Source organism: Rousettus aegyptiacus, unplaced genomic scaffold (assembly GCF_014176215.1).
Source record: "Rousettus aegyptiacus isolate mRouAeg1 unplaced genomic scaffold, mRouAeg1.p scaffold_m13_p_4, whole genome shotgun sequence".
Lineage (NCBI taxonomy): Eukaryota > Metazoa > Chordata > Mammalia > Chiroptera > Pteropodidae > Rousettus > Rousettus aegyptiacus.
In genome coordinates, this window is record NW_023416307.1 from 3,095,939 (window position 1) to 3,116,449 (window position 20,511).

At 51.0% G+C, this 20,511-nt stretch overlaps 1 protein-coding gene across 2 annotated transcripts in view; it reads left to right on the forward strand.

Annotated features, from left to right (window-relative positions):
- Positions 1-20,511, forward strand: part of KCNJ6 (potassium inwardly rectifying channel subfamily J member 6) — a 187,946-nt gene that overhangs the window by 138,161 nt on the left and 29,274 nt on the right. For both annotated transcript variants that reach the window (XM_016123341.2, XM_016123340.2), the window contains exon 3: positions 6,019-6,939. In XM_016123341.2, coding sequence (XP_015978827.1) covers positions 6,019-6,939 — 921 coding nt within the window. The remainder of the gene's footprint in view (positions 1-6,018; positions 6,940-20,511) is intronic.

A 20,511-nucleotide genomic window follows, 5' to 3' on the forward strand; every position in this document is an offset into this window, starting at 1 on the left:
CAGTCACCGCTTGTAACTACAGCTCTGAGTTGTCTTTCGAATGTGCCTCGGGCGTGAAACGCGGGCACGTGTGGAAACATGCAAGAAGGACCATAACAGGACAACCCCATCCTGACCCCGGAGCAGGGCAGCCAGCAATCCACTGCTGCTTGCAAACCTTCTCCTGAAGTAAGACGGGAATGCATTTTAGAAGCTCATCTTCTCTCGTTTAGAGAATGCATAGGCTTTTCTTTTTATAAGACAAGTTATTTTTTACTGTGGTAAAATATACGTAACACAGAATTTACCATGTCAACCGCTTTTAAGTGTATAGTCCTGTCACGTTTAGTACATCCACGGAGTTGTGCAGCCATCACCACCACCCGCCCCGAGAACTCTTCTGTCTTCTCAGACGGAAACTCCACACCCATTACACACGGGCTCCCCATTCGCCTGTCCCTCCAGCTCCTGACAATGACCGGCCCACCTTCTGGGTCCACGGATTTCTTTCTCCTTTAGATAATTCATATTTGCACAATCGTACAGTATTTTTTCCTTTCGTATCTGGCTTCTGTCATACGGCAGAATGTCCTCAGGCGCATCCATCCTGTGTAATGCATGAGAATGTCGTTCCTTTGTAAGGCTGAATAATGTCCCCCCTGTAGGGACAGACCACATTTTGCTTATCTGTTCATCAGTCCGTGGGCACTTGGGTCGCTTCCTCCTTTTGGCCACTGTGAATAGTGCTGCCGTGAGCATGGGTGTACGAACATCTGTCTAACTGTGCTTTTCTTGACCAGCAAAGGTGGGCAAAGCTCTCTGTCTGATCGGTAATTATACCGAGTTCCATTATTTGCATTGCTAGTTACGGGCTTGATTCAATGAGCCTGCCGTAATATGGTTTTCTTGAAATTCACACTGGAAAATAAGCCACTTTGCAGCGCCTCCATGACACGAAGCCTAGGAGAGGGGTCTCGAACAGTCCCTTCCCTCCGTATCCTGTCCCGGCAGCGTTGGCATTGACTTCCACCCCAGCCAACACCTCGCTCCACCACTACCCCTTCTTTATAAGGCCGACGTCTTCCCTGCGGCTTCTCCTCAGCGTGCAAATGTGTTCAAAACTCCCTCGGTTCACATAAATACCCATCACGCACACACACACACACACGCACACACACACACGCACACACACGCACACACACACACACGCACACACACGCGCACACACACACACACACACGTCCACGCGTGCGCGCACACTCCCAGAGCCCCGCTCCATCCGCTGCCTCCAGCTCTCCCTGTCACCAAACACACGGTGGACACTTCCTCTCACTCACTTCCGCCCAGACCAGTCACTCCTCGCCCCGCTGGGTCTGGCCGTAGACCCCATCACTCAACGACACCACCCCCACCGAAGCCACCACCTGTATATAGTCTCTAGTAGGTCCCACAAACTGGGCGACTTAAAACAACAGGAAGCTATTTTCTCACAGTCTAGAGGTCGGAGTCCGAAATCGAGGTGTCAGCGAAGCTGTACCCCCGTGAGAGCTCCAGGGGAGAGCCCTCCTGGTTTCTCGGCTTCCTCGGCTTGGGAGCGCATCGCCCCAAACCCTGCTTCTCTGGTCACACGGCCTCCTCTGTGTCTCTGTATGCCCTTTTCTGTCCCTTATGAGGTGGCTCTAATTGGATTCAGGGCCCACCCTAATTCCGTGTCTCATCTCGACCCCCACCTTAATCACACCTGCAAAGACCCTGTTTCCAAATAAGCTCACGTTCTGCGGTTTGAGATGGACACGAATTCGGGGGAGACGCTACTCCACCCGCCACACCAGCAAATTCCGCTTGCCAGGCCCAGCGGACACGGTAGCCCTCTCCGGCGTTTTTTTTTTTTTTTGAGTTACTCGAAACAGAAATAGCTGCCTGTTTCCCACTGATTATTTAGATGATAGAAGCATGGTAAGGGAAAATTTAAATATAGAAAAATCGAAGAGAAAGCAAAAACACCCACGACTCAGAGATGGATCAAAATTAACATTCTGGAAGACATTCTGCTACACACACATGCACGCACACGCACACACACATGCATGCACATTGACAAACACACACACATCATTGCAGGAAGGCCACATATGCCAAGTGGACTCTGTGTGTCTCATTCTGCTTTTTCCCTTTAATCTATGGCCTGGGCAACCTGCCCGGGCAATAAGCAGGTACCCATTTATTCAATACATAGATGCTGCATGCCAGGCACTTCTGGGCCTTGAGATCCATTGGTGACTAAAACACACACAGACCCCTGCTTTGGGGGACTTTTCTTCCCACAGGAGCAAACAGACAATAGAAAATTAAAAGAATAAATAACTTCTGTCATGCTGGAAGCCGGAAAGCATTACGAAGAATTAAACGGTAGCTCGAGGCAGGGGTGGGGGGGGTGGGGGGCGGCAGACATGAGGGCTGGGTAGCAGCGAGAAAGCGGGGGTCAGTGAAGGCCGCCCCAAGAAGGTGGTCTTTGCCTGAAGAGGTGAAGACCTCAAAACGTTGGAAAATCATTTGCAGTGACCACACGGCATGCCGCTAATCATGTCTGCAATAGTATGTTTAACCAGCGCTCCGTTGACAGATTTTGGGTGTTTCTAATTTTCGCTGTCATAAAAGAGGCTGCAGTGTATCCCCGACAGACAATTAATGAACATCGTGATACCATTCCCTTCGGATAGAGGTCTACGCCCTAATCCAAGACGTCTAACCATTTCTAAATCGTGACGCCCACTCTCGACCTGCCCTCTGCCGAGACTGCCGGCCGACACCTCCCGTAACACATGCGTTTTCGACCCCGCCGCCTTCCCCAGAACACACGCTCCCAATGCTGCATTTATCACTTACTTTTAATGTTGCTAACGGTAGGTTAAAATGTTATTATATTTGCGTTGCTTTTACTTCGCCACAGTTGAACAGATTTTCCATGTGCTTTTTATGTTTGTGTATTTTTTCCTCTTATAAGCTTCTTATTCGATTCCTTTGAACATTTTTTTTTCTATGGGGCATTCGTTGCTTTTGTAAATCAGAAATATATGTGCTATGTGTTGCAAATATTTTTCCCAGGTTGTCTTCTTACTTTTCTTACAAACACTTAAAAAATTTTTCATATTGACAAAAATACCAGCCTTTAAAATAGTCTCTGGATTCCTAGCATGGTTAGAAAGGTTTTCCCAACTTTCAGAGTTATAAAAATACATCTTCTGCTCCTTCTGCGGGTTTTCTTTGTGTTTAAATCCTTAAATCACTTGGAATTTATTCTGATATAAGAAATAAGGAAGGAGCACACCATTTTTCTCCCAAGAGGGCAACCAGTTGTCCCCACAGCGTGTGCCAAATAACCCCCCCCCCTTTGTCCCAAGAACACCCCGCCCGGCTCCCTGCTTGGCCCCGCCCACTCCTCTCACCTCCTTCCCACCCTTTCTCAGCACGTCGTCCGTTACCTAAGGCTGGAGGGGCACACCTGTGCCAGACTCAGCACGTGGCCACCCCTCAACGCAAAGGAGACCAGGAAATGGGGCCCAGGACCGAACGAGAAAAAGGGAGCAAACAGATTTGGAGGGTCAACTGGCCAGCTCCCAGGACGGTCCAGAGTACCCCACTCCACTCCCTCATTAGCCGATCCAGCGGGATCCTCCAGCTCAGGACGAACGCGAAGCCTGCAGCCGAGCCGGAAAAGGGGGGCGGCCGCTTCGGCGTGGGCTGCGGGGGTGGCCGTAGATTTCCTCCGTGACATTTTAAAGTACGAAATATCACAGAGGACTGTTAGAAAGCAGCTAATCTGACAAACTCTCTTCTTCCACCAAAGGACTCCGGAAGACAAGGCCTCGTGCAGCTTTGCACAGTCCGGAGCTTACCACGTGGGTCAGAGCGAGACCGCACACCAGGGCCACACGCAGCCGGGCAGGGTTTGTCCTACATCGGGTCATGTTTAGAGACTCCCATTCAGGGGGAAATTAACGTGGAGGTCTCAGCCGTGACCACGCTGGGCTGCCAACTGTGCCTGGCAAGACACACTCACCTTCTCCCTCGATGGAAGAAGAGAGTTTGTCAGATTAGCTGCTTTTTAATAGTCCTCAGGGATATTTCATCCTTTAAAATGTCACTTTTGCCTCCGTCCACATACTCTATCCCACCTCCAGCTTGCTTCCCTTTGACGCCTGTGCTAGAATCTGTTCTAAGAAGAAGAAGGGAGAAGCAAAATTTCTCCTTTATGAATGACGGGCTGCTGAGGGCAGCGATCTAGAACCCAAAGTTGTCGGCAGGCTCTGCAGACCGCACACGGCCTCTCCCTCGTGCGGAAAGATAAAAACAGATCTACGGGATCGATTTTTTCAAGGAAGCGAACCAACCCTGAGTGAGGTTCGTCCATAAGTTAAGTTGGTAACACTCAAATCCCATCCCAACCTATTTTCTTCTTCAGGCAAATGTTTTCTTGCCAGACTGCATTTCTCTTTTAACCGGGGGGGGGGGGGGGGGGATTAATAAATAATTAATAAATAAAAATATCAATAAATTAATAAATAAAATGTAGCAGCCACAGAGAAATGCATGGCAAAGTCGAAGGATGCAGAAGGAAAGCTTGGGAGAAGAAACTGCTCATGAGACTTTTAGGAAGCTTTAAAATTATTGGCTGACTGTGCCTGCTTCGACAGTACATATACTAAAATTATTGGCTTAACAAGTAATTTCATAGAGTGGTTTATATGAGCTTCCTAGCGGCGTCAGCTCCAAATTTCCCTTCGCGCTCAGATTCCAGGAGAGCTGTCCTGACGCATCACTAACTAACGATTATACCGAGGCACTTATCACGAAAGCCATAAGGGACAACAAATGACCACCAGCTGAAACTGCAGATGCTAAATGTTGAGGCAGAAACTAAATCAAATGTGTAAACACGTAAAAAGGGAGAGATTTCCCCACCTTTTTTTTTTTTAACCTCGGCGTTGAATTAACCAGCAAAACCAGAATTTTTTTTTAACTCTGAAGTTTGCCTGACGATTTATTAAAGAGCTTGCTCAAAATTCTTACCCTAAATATGAAGAAAGTAGCAAAGCAACAACTTGTTACAAAGGAATGTTTATTACCTGTCTGTTCCTTGCAGGTGTATATAATTGCGTGGTTTCATTCGACTTTACGACAACCCCATGAATTGGGTATCGTGGTCATCTCGTAACCGTGGGAACGGAGGCTTGCTAAACTTGGACGATGTGTTTGTCTAGATGGGCTGCCATGACAGACTATCACAGACTGGGAGGCTTAAATAACAAAAAGTTCTTTTCTGACAGTTCTAGGGTCTGGAAGTTCAAGGTCAAGGTGCCAGTAGGGTCGGTTTCTGGTGACTTTGGTTGGTCTGGCCCGCAGACGGCCACCTTCTCACTGCCCTCTCGGGTCCTTTCCTCTGTGTGTTCACTTAGAAGCACCCCTGGCTGTCTCTTAGAAGCACACCAGTCCTACTGGATCGGCACCCCACCCTCGTGACTTATTAATCTTAATTACCTCCAGATACAGTCACAGTGGCGGGTAGGGCCTCACCGCGTGGATCTGGGGGAGGCCACGGTTCAGTCCGTAGCGGACATGTCCAAGGGCCCGCACTGCCGAGTGGTAGGACCGAGACTGTCTGAGCCCAAACGTTTTCTTTGTCCGAAGTGCGCTGCCTCTCCCATGCCTCAGCACCCCAGATAGAGCAGGGAGACATCCTGCTTTAAGCGCCATCTCTTTGAACTGGCCGGCAAGGAGACGATTTCACAGCAGGAAGCTCCGTGCCAGTGGGAAGGGTGGTGAAGTACAGATACAAGCTAGACTGCAGGGCACGGGGGGCCACGGCAACCAGAAGCCCGTCCAGATGACACCAAACACAAGTGGCTTCGTCCACTCTGCTAACAGCCATGCAGGTAGTGTTGGGTGTCATTGCCGTGCACCATGCGCGGCATTGTCTCCACGATGCCCAGGGAGCCAGCATTTCATCTGGTTTTTCTTTTCTTCTCTCCAAACCGCCAGCTAACGTCCTGGAGGGCGACTCCATGGATCAGGACGTCGAGAGCCCGGTGGCCATTCACCAGCCGAAGTTGCCTAAGCAGGCCAGGGACGACCTGCCACGCCACATCAGCCGAGACCGGACCAAGAGGAAGATCCAGAGGTATGTGCGGAAAGACGGGAAGTGCAACGTGCACCACGGCAACGTGAGAGAGACTTACCGCTACCTGACCGACATCTTCACCACCTTGGTGGACCTCAAGTGGAGGTTCAACCTGCTGATTTTTGTCATGGTTTACACGGTGACGTGGCTCTTTTTCGGGATGATCTGGTGGCTGATCGCATACATCCGAGGAGATATGGACCACATAGAGGACCCCTCGTGGACTCCCTGCGTCACCAACCTCAATGGGTTCGTCTCCGCCTTTTTATTCTCGATAGAGACGGAGACCACTATCGGTTATGGCTACCGGGTCATCACGGACAAGTGCCCGGAGGGAATTATCCTCCTCTTAATCCAATCCGTGTTGGGGTCCATCGTCAATGCGTTCATGGTGGGATGCATGTTTGTAAAAATCTCACAACCCAAGAAGAGGGCAGAGACCCTGGTTTTTTCCACCCACGCGGTGATCTCCATGCGGGACGGGAAGCTGTGCCTAATGTTCCGAGTGGGGGACCTCAGAAATTCCCACATCGTGGAGGCTTCCATTCGAGCCAAGCTGATCAAATCCAAACAGACCTCGGAGGGCGAGTTCATCCCTCTGAACCAGACGGATATCAACGTAGGGTATTACACCGGCGACGACCGTCTGTTCCTGGTGTCCCCGCTCATCATCAGCCACGAGATCAACCAACAGAGCCCCTTCTGGGAGATCTCCAAAGCCCAGCTGCCCAAGGAGGAACTGGAAATTGTAGTCATCTTAGAAGGGATGGTGGAAGCGACAGGTAAGGCGTGCTGCGTCCTGGGATACCTGTGGGGTCGATGCTCGTGTTGATCTGGATTCGCTGTTCTTATTCACGGCGAAATTCAGAGCCCCGAACCTCTCTCACTAGTGATGCCGTCCTCTCGCTTCATGAAAGAGTGTTCCCGTGTGTCCTTAAGTATATCCACCAAGAATTCTAACCATCTGGCTTTAAAAAGCCCTTCAAAAAATAAATTAGTGATTTTTTTTTATTAAAAAAATGCTGCTTAATATATGTTAAATTTCCAAATATTTACTTAAATTAAAATTTGTCTGGAACACGCTTTTTAAATGGCTCTAAAACATTGCTTAATTTAAATACTTGACATTATTTATTGCCGAGCCAGCCGGAAGAAGTTAGGCTTTTCAAAGGAAGCCTGACAAATTGCTTTAATAAAAATGCGATTTCACCTCTTCTTTAGGAGCCATTTGCAAGACCCGTAGCCTTGCTTTTTCTTCTATATCAAGTGGCTGCTTGGTGTCTTTCCCTGTGTTTTATTTGCCGGATCCCCAGTAGACCCGGTCAGTAATACTAGCAGGGAAAGAAACAAAAATTAAAGATCCATTCGTCATGGGCTTATTGATGCTTCTGCTGGTAATGGCTAATCACTGGTGTGTTTTAGAGAAGGTGATCTGTTCTCAAAATAGAAGAGCAGCCCGTTTTTATCGGAGTCCTCACTCATCTCAAACTTCACACGCGTTTACACATCCCAGCCGCAGAGCAGGGTCTGCCCGTGTCTACCGGCAACATTCCACGAGACAAAGCCATACACTCCGACTGGCGCCCCACGGGGAAAGTATAAACGAGAACCCAGATTTATCCGTTTCTTTCCTCTTCTTCTGAGTGTCGCTATCAGCCTTGGGATCCTGCGTAGTTATGCAACCTGCCCTTCTGTGCTTTCGAAGTCTTCGGCTGGAAGCTCAGGTTTGGTTTACAGAATCTGCAAACGCATGGCCAGCAGCCTGGCTCCAGATTCTTCGTCACCCTGACCTCAGTCATCCCTTCACAGCAAAGTTGTTGGTCCCATGTCTCTGTCTCCTGGTACACGGCGGCCAAGGTCATAACCTCTGGCCAGATTCTCTTGAGGTGCTGGAAACCTTTGTGATCGTTTGTTTTTAAAACGCCACTAGTAACGACAATGTGGGTAAAAGGCTCTGTGTGGAGCTCGGTGACAGGACTGTGCTCCCTTCCACAGACACAGGAACGTGGCCCTAACCGCAATGGCTTAAAGAATGACAAAGTAATTCCCGTAAGCGCTGCGGGTGTGGACAGGGCTTACCTGCACCTTAAGCCTGGCTTCGGGTGTATTCGGAAAGCACTAGTTGTTGGGTTGGGGAGCGGCGGGGAGAAGAGGGAGGGGAACAGAGGGGGAGGGAGCAATTTCAACGGGGAGCTCTGCGTTTCTCACGGACCAGAAACTTCTCCCACTCAGCGGAGCACAGGGGCTCTGGCTCCCCCTAGTGGTGGCCGCTGAGATGCAGCCTCCGGCAGTGTAACCCGACCGCTCGCGATGGATGCAGTTTTAACATTAGATTTCTCACTATACATTCTCCAAATAGGGCATGAGGGAGGGCAGTGGACAAGCCTTGTCGTCACTGGTACTTGATACTTGTCTCTGAGCTCCAGAAGCAAAAGCCACTGGAAATAATGTACCCTCCGGGTCCCGGTCGTACCGCGAGCTCCGCACAGCAGGAGCTGAGCTCGTGTTTTCTCAAACCAAAGCTCGATCTAGGCAAATAAGTAAATCCTTGCTGCGTCCCCGAGTCGGCGTTCTCCCCAGGCAGGTCCCGTCTTTCTGATGACAGCTTGGAATGAGTGAGCCTTTCCAAAGCTGGGAACAACGTCTTCTCGGTAATTAACAGTGATATTTGCCTCTGAGCACCTGGCGGCCTTTCTACTGCTTTCTTAGAGAAAAATAGGTAAGTACCGGCAGAAAAAAAAAAAAAATCAAACCCCTTATCCCTGTGCCTGGGAAAAAGCAATCATTATTATTTTTTTAAAAAATCGTTTTTCGGCTTCTGGGAAGTAGAAGGGGAAGAGTGTTCTAGAAAGTTCTGGGTTCATCTGGAAGCTGGACACGTCTTGATCCTGTCCTGATGGGATTCACACAGTTCAGTCCTTCCAGCCCGTCTGATCGCTTCAGCTTCAGAGAGATACTCTTTATTCATGAACGAAAAGCACAGTGGGTATTTACGGGCATTAAACGGGCCCTTAGCGGGGAGAAACGCTTCAGTGCGTCGAAGCCACAGGAAAAAAAAATAAACGTGGACCGGAGGCTCAGTGCGAAAAGCAAATTCACAAGGATCTAATTATTCATCGTAGCGCTAATGGGAAGGCAGAGGCCATGCAAACAGCAAGCCGACACAAAACGGCTTCCGCTTTCCCCGTTTCTTCTGTCAGAAACAGCTGAGCTGGCTTTAAACTATTATCAGTGATCTCAGTTAGCGGGCTTCTCTCGAGGGCGAGCCCCACGCTGCAGCCTCGACACCGCGTCGCGCCCGTCGTGGGCACGCGGTGATCACGACGCGGATCCTCGGAGATCCGCTCTGTCCCGCACGAGGCTGGCCGCCCGGGTCCCTCCGTCCGCTGCGCCTCAGGCTTGGCACGGGTCACTCGGTTCTCCGCTGGCTCACGATGTCGCGATGCCAGCTGTGCTCCAGCACTCAGAGTCAGGCTCATCGTGAGAAAATGAAAGGAAGATCCTTGAAGACAGGCCATGCGTGTCTTGCCCGCATTCGATGCCCTGCAAGGTCTTGGCCCCAGGCCTACGCTCGATGAGTTCTCCGACCTTATGCAAGGCAGACTCACGCCCGCAGAACACAGACTCACATCCTTGGAGGGCGGCTTCGGTCTGGTCCTGCCCAGAGGCAGAGGGACGTATCCCGTGACCTCTCGAGAACCTTCCAGTCATGTGATTCTATTTTTGAAATTGAATCAAACCCTGGAAAATTCTGACACCAGCCACCCAGACATCTGGGAACTGGCCATGTCTCATCCCACAAATATATTTTTAAAGGGGGCCCTTTATGCTCCCGACACGTGGGCGATTTTGAGATAGTGATGTTTACAGAAGTGTTCGGAGCTACGTAAACAAACGCGCTCACCAGCTGCGGCGAATGTGTATGAAAATAGTAGAGCATTCACATGGGCTGTTATTTATAGAGGGCAAATTGGCCTGGAGGCTAGATGACAGCCACACAGAGCTGGGCCTGGCGCCAGCCAGAGCCTCGCTATAGCCTTTCTGATTGATGAACGTCCAGATTTACCCCCCGACGATTATGCAACCGTGACAAGCAGCCCTTTCCAGCACCTCAGCAAATGTGCCCGGTCGGGATGGATCCCCACTAAGCTTATTTTTTCCACGCTTTTTATTATGGAAACTGTAAAACTTAGACAAGAATAGGCCAAATAGAATAATTAATTCCCACGTTCCCATCATTTAATTTCTATAACTGCCAATTCGTGGCCCAAACCCGTTCCCTGCGCACTAACTGTCCCCACCCCCGCCAGCATCGAATCGTCACATCTGCAACAATTTCAGTGTGCGTCTCCAAAAGGTAAGGACTTTTTTAAAATGGAAGTGTAACACCATTACGACACCTAAATTAATTAATGATCCTCAGATATAATATCCACTAAGTATTTCAATATCCAGTTGTCTCATAAATGTGATTTTTTTTACTTTAATCATTTGCTTGTTTGAACCGGGATCGAAATGAGGTTAACGCAATACGATGGCTTGAGATCTCCTTTAAACCTCTTACTCTTTGAGCTCCCCTTCCCTCTCTGCGGGTCCTTTTCTTTCCTTTTAAGTTTTCCTCAAAGAAGAGAACTTTCGGGAGATTTAAATACTGCATAGAAAAGTGGGGAAAGTGGTGGGCAAGAGGAAGCCAGTTCCGTGAGGATGGACTAGGTAACACTTTGCGGACGGGGTATCAGGACCCGCCGCCCAGGCCGGCGTGTGAGGGTTGCCGTGGAGAAGGGGGGGAGGCTGCATCGGAGAAGGCGGGCCAGAAGTGGGTGAAGGCAAACCGCCCCTCACCACAGGTCAGCTGGGTCCCACGGCTGGAGTAACGTTATTTACCTAAAGAGTTTAGCCACGTAAGTCGCAGCATTTTAGAGTTGGAAGGTTTCTTTCCCGACTCTGACCTCACAGATGAGGAAATGGAGGTCCAGCGAGACCGGCTAAGGCCCAGGAGCTCCCGGCAGAGCGAGGACTTGAACCTAAGACCACGGACGGTGTCGTTTGGCCTCTAAGTGTGCTTTGCCTCCTCAGCGCTGTTGGTTCAGGAAGGTTCCATAGAGAAACACATTCAAAAGAGACAGCTGGTCTCCAAGGTGCCGGCAGACTCTCTTCTCTTTCCTTCCACCGTTGGTTCTTCTTTTTCTCTAAGGTTTCTCCGTGGGTCTCAATTCATTTTAAAATTCTTTATGCGTTTATACGGATTTTTAACCATCGCATGTTAAAAGAAGAGATGGACCGCGAAAGAGTTCTGAAGTCGAAATTAGGTAAACATTGTCTACACAGACGTCCCTGGAAAGCAGGCTGTGCGTCCCCTCCGACTGTCGAGCGCTGTTTCCCTTTGCTGTCGCCGAAACGCCGCTTCTCTGTAATAGGGGAAAACATGCGATCGCGGAGTTTAAAGGGTTTGGAAAGGTGGCATTTCTCAGGTCAGCGTTACAGTGCTCTTATGCCGTTTCTAGTGATAACATTTCGTAGCCGTTCCGTTTTTCAAGTCTTGTCTTCTCCTTTCGGTAAGTTGCTGCTGCTAATCCCTCAACTGGCGAGCCATTTCCTCCGAATTTACCATTTTCTGCTTAAGAGTTGCAGAGACATATGCGATTGTCTTCAGTTCTTCTCATACATCCTGCCCTCGGGTCTCTCTAAACGAGTAAACCAAATCCGTGGGTGGATCCAAGGGGCGTACGTTTACATTTAAATGCTTCGTCTGTTTGTTCATTTGTTTTCCCATCCTCCTTTCTCTTCAATCTTCCAACACCATTCTCTCTTAGATAACAACCTGGCTTCACAATTAGTTGAGAAAATAGAAATTAAAAAAAAAATCAGACTGGAGCATTGGCATCCTCACAAGGCCATATCTACCACCCGGGCCTTTAACCACTGTCTTCCCTCTTGTTCCTGTAGAGCCTTGTTCAATCCAAGGTCAACGCTTGTTCAATCCAAGGTCATTCCTCCGCCTGCTCAAAGACATTTAGGCTGCTTTCTTTCCTCCTTTCTTTCCTCCATCATCCCTCTTTTCCTTAATAGTTTATTTCCATCAACACAAAAACAGTCCCTAATATCTACCATTTTCAAGAACAAAGGGAAAACAGAACTATACTTCTCTTAGTACCACATCCCAGCGATGTCTCATTTCTCAACGCTCCTTCTCACGGTTCCTCCAGAAGGAATTGCCTGTCGTCTCCACTGCCACGTTTTTACTCCCCACCCCACACGGGCCCCCAGTCCTAGCACGACACTGAGGCTCACCAACGCCGCCCATCCTGACAACTCCCGAGGCCGCCCTTTGCCCTGCTCCGCCTCCTTCCCCAAACTTTTCTCCCCAGCGTTCCTCGCTACTTTCTGTTTTTCCTCCTTTTTCAATGAAATCTTCTTTCCATCTCCCTCTGCAAGTTATTTCTCACTTTCTCAGAACCTCAGACCCAATTCCATCCAGACTCCTAGTCTCCATTTTTCCTCTCAGTGATTTCAGCCAAAGCCTTGGCTTTAACTACCATCGTTTTTCTTTTTCTTTTTCTTTCTTTTTCTTTTTTTTTTTTTTTTTTTGCATGTAACACATCAAATTTCTGTCTCTGGTGCTCAGAGACCCAGCTGCATCCTTCATATGCCTATTTAGATGCCTGACAAGCCTGTACCACTAATGTAGCCGAAGCAGAAACTAGAGATTCTAGAATCCTCTAGAATGTGTTCCCCTCTCCATCTGCCCCCATTCGTAAATGTCCTCGTCAACCGTGTAATAATAACACGTCAAAAACCGCAGCAGCACCATTAAGTCACCTCTTTCCCTTGCCGTGCAGAAGCTCTATAGATAAGGCTTCCAAGAAACATCCATCTCTATGGCAACCACTCCAGACTCAGTCGTCGTGATGTGGAGGCAATGGCATTCAACCGGGTCTTCACTTTGACCACCCTACAAAAGTCCGTGTTGCACACAGCAGCCAGAGCGCTCTTAATAAGGTGTAAGTCAGGGCGAGTCATGCTCACGGTGAAAACCCTCCGGTGGATTCCCACTGCCCTTGGAAACCCCAGATTCCTCGCCACGGCCTGCACGTGCCTCTGCTCGTTGCCTCTCACCTCTGCCCGCTCATCCGCCTGACTCGCCCTGCCGCAGCCACTGGGGCCCCTCCATCCTGAGCACAGAGCTCTTACACGGCGAGGCCTGCCAGAATTGCCCAAGAGAAACCAGCTCCCATCCCTGGGCATCCATAATGCTGCGTCCAACTTAGCGTGAGCGGATGTTATTTTGTTGACTTGTTTTTTTAACAATTCGAATGTAAGCTCTGTGAGAGGAGCGCCTTGCCCTGCTCCCGGCTACACTCCCAGCACCTGGAGCCGTCCTTGGACCATAGTAGGCACTGGATAAATAGGTAGATGCAGAATAAAGAATTGGAGGAATGAATGGGTGAAATGTCTTATGTGATCACTAACCAGGTTGGCCCTTTAAGCACTAGAGAAAATCTAGAGCTATTTAAAATTGTGGACAGAAAATCAACCTCATCTTGGTCAGCCCAAAGCCTCTCCCTCCCGACGCTGGGAATCACTCAGGAACTGGTACCAACCACCCCGCTCAGTCCAGTCCTGAGCCGTCTCCTTCCAGGCTCCCTCTTCCTCCCCGACGTTGAGAGTTTTGGCGGCTCTCCCCCACTCGGTCCTGGGCCCCCACCGCTTCCTCCAGCGCATTCTCCCAAAGCAAACCATGCCCGCCTCTCGGAATCGACCTGTAGATGTGCAGGTGGTTCTCACGGGGACCGCCTGTAACACGCGTCTTCTGAGCTTCAGGTTCGGACAGCCACCTCCCTTCTTGGACGTCACCAGAGAAGTGGCTCTCAGGTCCCACAAACCTAACTGGTCCTAACCTCAGATCTGCTCCTCCTCCCAGGAGGAACTGCTAGTCTCCCAGTGGCCCAGGTCGGAAACTTGGCTGTCACCTGATGCTCTCGCCTCCCTTGGGTACCGCAGACTCCTCACTCCCAACCATGTCCCTGAGCCCTGGGCTGCTGCTAGCCCAGAGGGCTCTTTGGTGAGGAAAAGACATCCCTCCTCAAGACGGCTCTTGCCATCTCCCGGGAATTTGTGCCATAAATGTACACATCTGCACATCGGCATGCCTTTTATAAACTCCATCCGACAGAAATACCGATCATTTAAAGAAGAGATCCGAAAGGCAAACTTGTCCTAGAGTTTGGCCTCAAATCACGCAAGAAGCCGTGCCAATTAGAAATGTCCCTGTGTCCCTCTTTGTAAATGTTTATTGTTTTTTAATTAAATTTACTGGGATGACATTGGTTAATAAAATTATATAGCTTTCGAGTGTGCAGTACGGTAACACATCATCGGTACATGGCATTGCGTGTTCATCACCCGAAGTCGAATCTCCTCTGCCACCACATATGTGACGCCCTGGACCCTCACCCGCCTCCCCCCGCCCCCTTTCTGTCTGGTAAGCACTAAACTGTTGTCTGTGTCCGTGAGCTTTGGTTTGTTTGTCTTGTTCATTTGTTGCTTTCAGTTTTTATCTTCCATGTGATATGAATGATATCACATGGCTCTCGACCCTTTCCGTCTGACTTATTTTGCTTAGCGTGATGATCTCAAGATCCAGCCATGTAGTCACAAATGGCAGTATTTCGTCTTTTCTCGTGGCCGAATAATATTTCATTGCATGGTCAACAGACGTATGAAAAGATGCTCAAGTTCACTAGCTATTAGGGAAATGCAAATCAAAACCACAATGGGATACCACCTCGCACCTGTAGGAATGACCCGTGTCCATTTTTAAAGTGGGCCTAGTCCACTGGAGACTCGCCAGGGCCAGGAGACCGGACCCCCAGAGCAAGTGCCCCTCATGGCTTTCATTCCTCCTGATGTCTGGCTCCACGCACAGATTTTCCTTCTCTGCCAAGGGGACAAGCAAGTCTCTCAGAGCAGAGAATGGGAATGGGAAAGAGTGACTGCTTTACCTGAGCGACTAACCCATAAAAATCAGGACACAGGACCACGCCTCCAAAGCCCCCTCACCAGCCTTTCTGAAGGTCAAAACTCCACACTGGAGGCGTACTCAGTCTGCAGGAACTCTCGTGTGCCAGGCAGTGTGTGAAGTCAGAAGCACACAGCCCTGCCCTTAAGGAACTCACGTTTCCGAGCAGCGTGCTGGCAAAATGCTTTCTGTAAAGGGCCAGGTGATAAATATTTTCAACTCTGTGAAGTCCCTGTCACAACGGCTCGACTTTGCCGACGCTGCGTGAAAGTGGCCATCGGCAAATTGCTCAAAAACGCGCGGGCCCCAGTAAAATTTTATTTATGGACACGGAGAATTTTCACGTGTCATAAAATATTATTCTCCTTTGGCGTGTTTTTGTTCCAGACATTTAAAAATGTCAAAACTACTTTTACCTCTCCCCTGCTCTGGCCATCGGAACTGACCTAAAACAAACCACTGGACAATACAACATGGCATCGTGTACGCAAAAGGGACGTTGTACTTTTATTTATTTATTTTTATTATGCCGGCACTGGTTAACGAAATCCAGTGAAGTTCCAGGTGTAAGATGTAAGTACAGCGCCTTGTGCGACCGCCGCCCGCGGTTAGGTTTCTCAAAGGGGGCGTTCTGCGCAGGGGGGGCGGGCCAGCAGGTGCGCGAGCCAGCAGCACTCACCTCAGAGGCGAATCCATAATCACTGCCGGTGACGGCGGCCCGCGTGACACTTCCCTGAGAAGCAGCAACCACGGTCCGCAAAGAGGTGAGATCACTCGCCTCAGCACTCCGCGTTTGCATTTCCCCAGAATGAGAAGGAAACAGGGAGAGAGGTTTCCCGACCTTTAAGAGAGAAAGCGGGGACTCATCAGTAGCCAGTATTCTGATCAACATCGCGCTTTAAAGGAAAAGAGTAGAAGGTGTAAGCGTTTTGTTTCGCTGGCTCTCCCGTTTCCTTCTCTCTTGCTCTGTCGATCTTTTGGAGGGAAAAGTCTTCCCACGGCTTAGAGAGCCCTGACTCCTCTCACACCAGGGTTTCTTCTGAAATCAATTCGTTTGGAGCTTGAAAGTCCCCAAGTCCATTCCAGTCCTAAAGGGCCTTTCTGTGGCCCGACTTCCCCGTGCCACTCCGACCCAGTATTCTCAGGAGGCTGAGGGGAACATGCAGGAATCGGCCAGCAGTGAAGACACTGAGCCTTTGCTATCAATCACACAGCCACGCAACGCAACCCTGCGTTCCATCGGGCAACTCTGGGACGCGGTCCACACACAGCGGTGTCCGTACACGCGCGTCAGAAATGCCTCCAGCAACACAGAACAGCTCGCCGTAGACATAGCCCCCGAAGTGACATTGTCTAGCCCTTCCGGTCACTGCCCCAACGAAATACGGTAAGGGGGAAGACTTCACAAAGACCTGCGACGTGCTTTGGTTGTATTTCTATCTCATCGCAGGATCTGGGATCAAAATACTTGTAACAAATTCTTGAATAATAGAAACTCGCTCTCTCTCTCTCTCTGTCTCTCTCTCTCCGGCCCCAACCCCCCACTCTCTCTCCCGCTGGCTGCTAAGTGTTTGTATCTGAACTGAACCAGCAGCTCAAAACCACAGCACTCTGGAAACTTCTCAGGGAGAAATCCCATGCCAACCACTTCTAACGTTTATTGCAGAATTAGTAATACGGGGAGGCCTGCATGCAACCCCACGGTCCCTGCCTTCTTCCGCAAGGTCTAAAACCCAGACTTTGCACCCACCAGAGGAGCAGAGAAAGGCCCTGTACTTAGAAGCTCTCCGCAGGTTTGGGGTGAGCTCCGTAGTGCAAAACCGACCCCTCGACACGGCCCCTGCGTCTGTGCAAGGGGGCGCCGACTGCCATTCGCGGCCCCTCCAGCTAATTCCAAACCCTCGGAAGAAACTGCATGTCGCAGCACTAAAGAGTACTCGGACTTTTGCTCAGCCCTTGATTTCCTTTTGAGTGACGGATGCTGTGAACTCTGTGACCCGCCAGGTTGCGATAACGAACCGCGTTTGCAGCGCCTTGCGCACGTCGTTGTGGGGTGCGTTTTCATAACGTCTCGTCCCTCATGCTTTTTAGGACGCCTCCAACCCCCAGGCGCTTGCCTCCCCGTAGCATCATCACGATGGTTGCTATGTGCATGCGTGCGTATTAGCCGTCGAGGGCTGCTGTATAAAATACCACGGGCCGGGAGGCTTAAACAATAGACATGTGTTTTCTCACAGTTTCTGGGGGCTGGACGTCCCCGACGGCGGTGACAGCAGACTCAGTCTCTGGCGAGGGCTCCCTTCCTGGTTTGCAGATGGCCACCTTCCCCCCCCCCACCCCCCACGTCTTCACGTGCCTTTCTTCTTGGGGCGCTTGGAGAGGGGGCTCTCTTCCTCTGAGCAGAAGGACACCATTTCTGTCGCGTTGAGGCCTCGCCTCTTTTGACTTTACGTCACCTTTGTTACTTCCAAATAGGCCCGATCTCCAGGAAGAGTCACGCTGGGGTTTAGAGAGTCAACACTTGGGTTTGGAGGGACACGATTAAGCCCACACACTATGTAAACTGCCTTTGTTCTAGGCACCGAGCCAGAGTCATCACAACTGACACGGTGTTTGCATCCTCACTAGAAACGCGCAACCTTCGCAGACATTCCCATGCTGCGGGGACACTCCATGGACACCCTGAATGCCGGACCTGCCATTCTGCAGGCCGACTGGGAGTGAGGACCACACCCGAGACTTGATTAAGTTATGGGAAGCAAAATGCGCTGGAACTCGGCTCATTACTCCATCATCGGGCAGTATGAGAAGGTCCCAACACACTTACTGTCCCTTCCCCAAAGCTGTCCACAGCCCTTCTCTCTTCGCGGGACCATCCGAGCTTGGCGTTGCTAGAATTGCCATCCGGCAGGGTGAGCGGGGAGGGCCCGGGGTCTGAGTGAAGGTGCCGATCCCACCAGAGCCACTGACAAACCCGCGAAAGGGCGCGGCAGGCCCGGCAGCTTCTTCGCGGAGTGTGCCTTTGGGAAAGGCCGAAGGGCACACGTGACCCGAGGCCGGAGTCCAGGGCATGCCCCACCTGTCCTCCAGCTCGGACCTTTGTCCTTCTGGAAACTTCCCCACACTCACTTTCCGGGCCTTTCTGGCAGGAAAGGTGCCGTGTGCCCTTTGAATCTCGGGGTCCGCTTTTGCTTCTATGCCAAAATCCCCGTCGATTCGCTTTGCATTACCGGCCTTGCTGTGGCACCTACGCTCCACAATCCCTCCTGTCTCCTGCGGTCGGAGGGCCTCCGGGTGCTCAGAGCAAGTGTGGCCGCCTCGTGGAGAGGCCCGCGGGCCCCATGCGAAGCTCCTGCCTCCTGCGCCCAGCCATCCCGCCCGGCTTCTGTCCTGCCCAGAGCCACACGGCCTGCCTCGCCTGGCCCCCTCTCGCGCCTGCTTCTTGCCCAGGGGGTTTGGTCATTTATACAGTGGCTGTCACTCCCAAGCCCCCACCCAGGACTCTGTCTGGTGGACTTGCCCATCACAGCTCACACCTATGTGCTCCAGCTCAGGCACATCCCAGGCTCCCGCCTTGTCCACAAGGAAGTTGAGACGCCGCCCCCCAATCAGTGACGTTAATCAAGAAACGATGTATCGGTACCCCTGCTCAGGTGTCTTCGGACTACTCACTGCTGGAGTACCGCCTGAAACATCGATTCTGTCTTCAAGACACAAGAAAACACCTACCGCACAGCACCGGGCACCATCCGGTTTAGAAGGAAAAATTACGGCATTTAAATCGTCGAGCCGGTGGATTTTCAAACTGGATTCACGTCATCAACTTCCCGTCGTCGAAACAGAAAGAGTCGCAAGCGCGTGTCTCTCTGCCCATCAGCCCTTTGCTGGAAGACAAGCCGGAACGTGAGCGAGGCGCGGCCCGCCCGTCCTCGGACCGTGTTCCAGGGTCACTTCCAGGCTCAGCCCGTCCCGGTTATTGGCAGCACACAAAGACGCCTGTAGGAACCACCCCTCTGGGTATGTCTATTAAGAGCGAAACTTAACATATCTAACCCAGCCCTCTTATTCTAACTTGAACTAAGTAACTACGTTTGCGCGAAGGGACTTTAGAAATTTGGACCGAATAGACAGTCCTTGGGTCTCAGCGGGAGACCCGTTTCTTAGAGAAAGTCACCTTGTCGGTCCTCTTTGAAAGCGAACTCAAAGTGCTCGCCTGCCTTCCTGTCTCACTTTGAAGCCGAGGTCCAAACTCCGTATTTCAGAGAGAGGGCAGGACTCACCCACTGGGCCCAGAGTCCTGCCGGAGCCGGGAGGATGCGGTATGTCCGATCGAGACGTTTCCTGTTGGACCCCGCATTGCCAGCGTTTTCCAGATCCTTCTACTGTAATTGGACTCGGGGACAGAGGCATTATTCTGACAGCCGGTAAGCGTGGGACTTGGAGTCGGTGCGGCCGAGGATGTTATATCAGCACTTCTGTGCCCTTCAAATCAACGAGGTTTCAACACAGTCCAAACCCTGTGTGCAGAGGGGGACAATGCATCGCACGTGTCTCTTAGAAGCAGAGGTAGAGGCCTATGGAAACGCAGAACTTAAATGGAGGCAGGTGCCACTGGTCACCTTTTAACCTCCAGAGGCGGACGCACGTCGGACTCCCTTGCCGGGGTGCCGAGCGGACGATCGAAGCATGCTAGAATTCAGCCCCATCAAAAACAGCTTGAAATAAATGCGGAATCAACTGAGGTTAGAGGAATCTTGTCTTAACCATACAGCGAAACATCCCAAAAGAGGTGTTTGATCCCCAGAGGGAGGTGGTACCAAAACTCATTCAGCGAGTGCGTTCACGTCACGGCCACCGTTAGTTTACCGGGTCCTGCGAGGTCCTTGGGTTCTAACAGTGGTGCCTCCCAGGTGAGCACAGGTGTGCTCGTACCAACACAGACCTCGCCTCTGCCAAGCGGCCTCCAGCCAAGCCTCAGGACACCCCACTGAGGTTTCAACTTCGTGCCAAAAAAGCAAAGCGCGGTGGGCCGAGGCTGTTCGTCAAGGTGGCTCCAGCCAGAGGCGATATTGTGGCTCGGGCGTGGATCAGGACATCCTCCCGGACTCTTCAGAAGTCGGGCTCAGCAGGCGCCCCATCCGATAGCTGTCGCCTCCTTCCAGCTTCCGAGAAGACCCACCGGGCTCCACGTAGGCTGAGCAAAGCAAGCGATTGGAGCCCAGTTTGGTGACCCAACTCGTCACCCAGGTTGGAGACAAAGAGCCGGAAAGGTAACATTAGAGAGCGTGATTCGCGCCCTCCCGGCCGCCCCGCAGTGGCGTCACGGGCCAGTAAG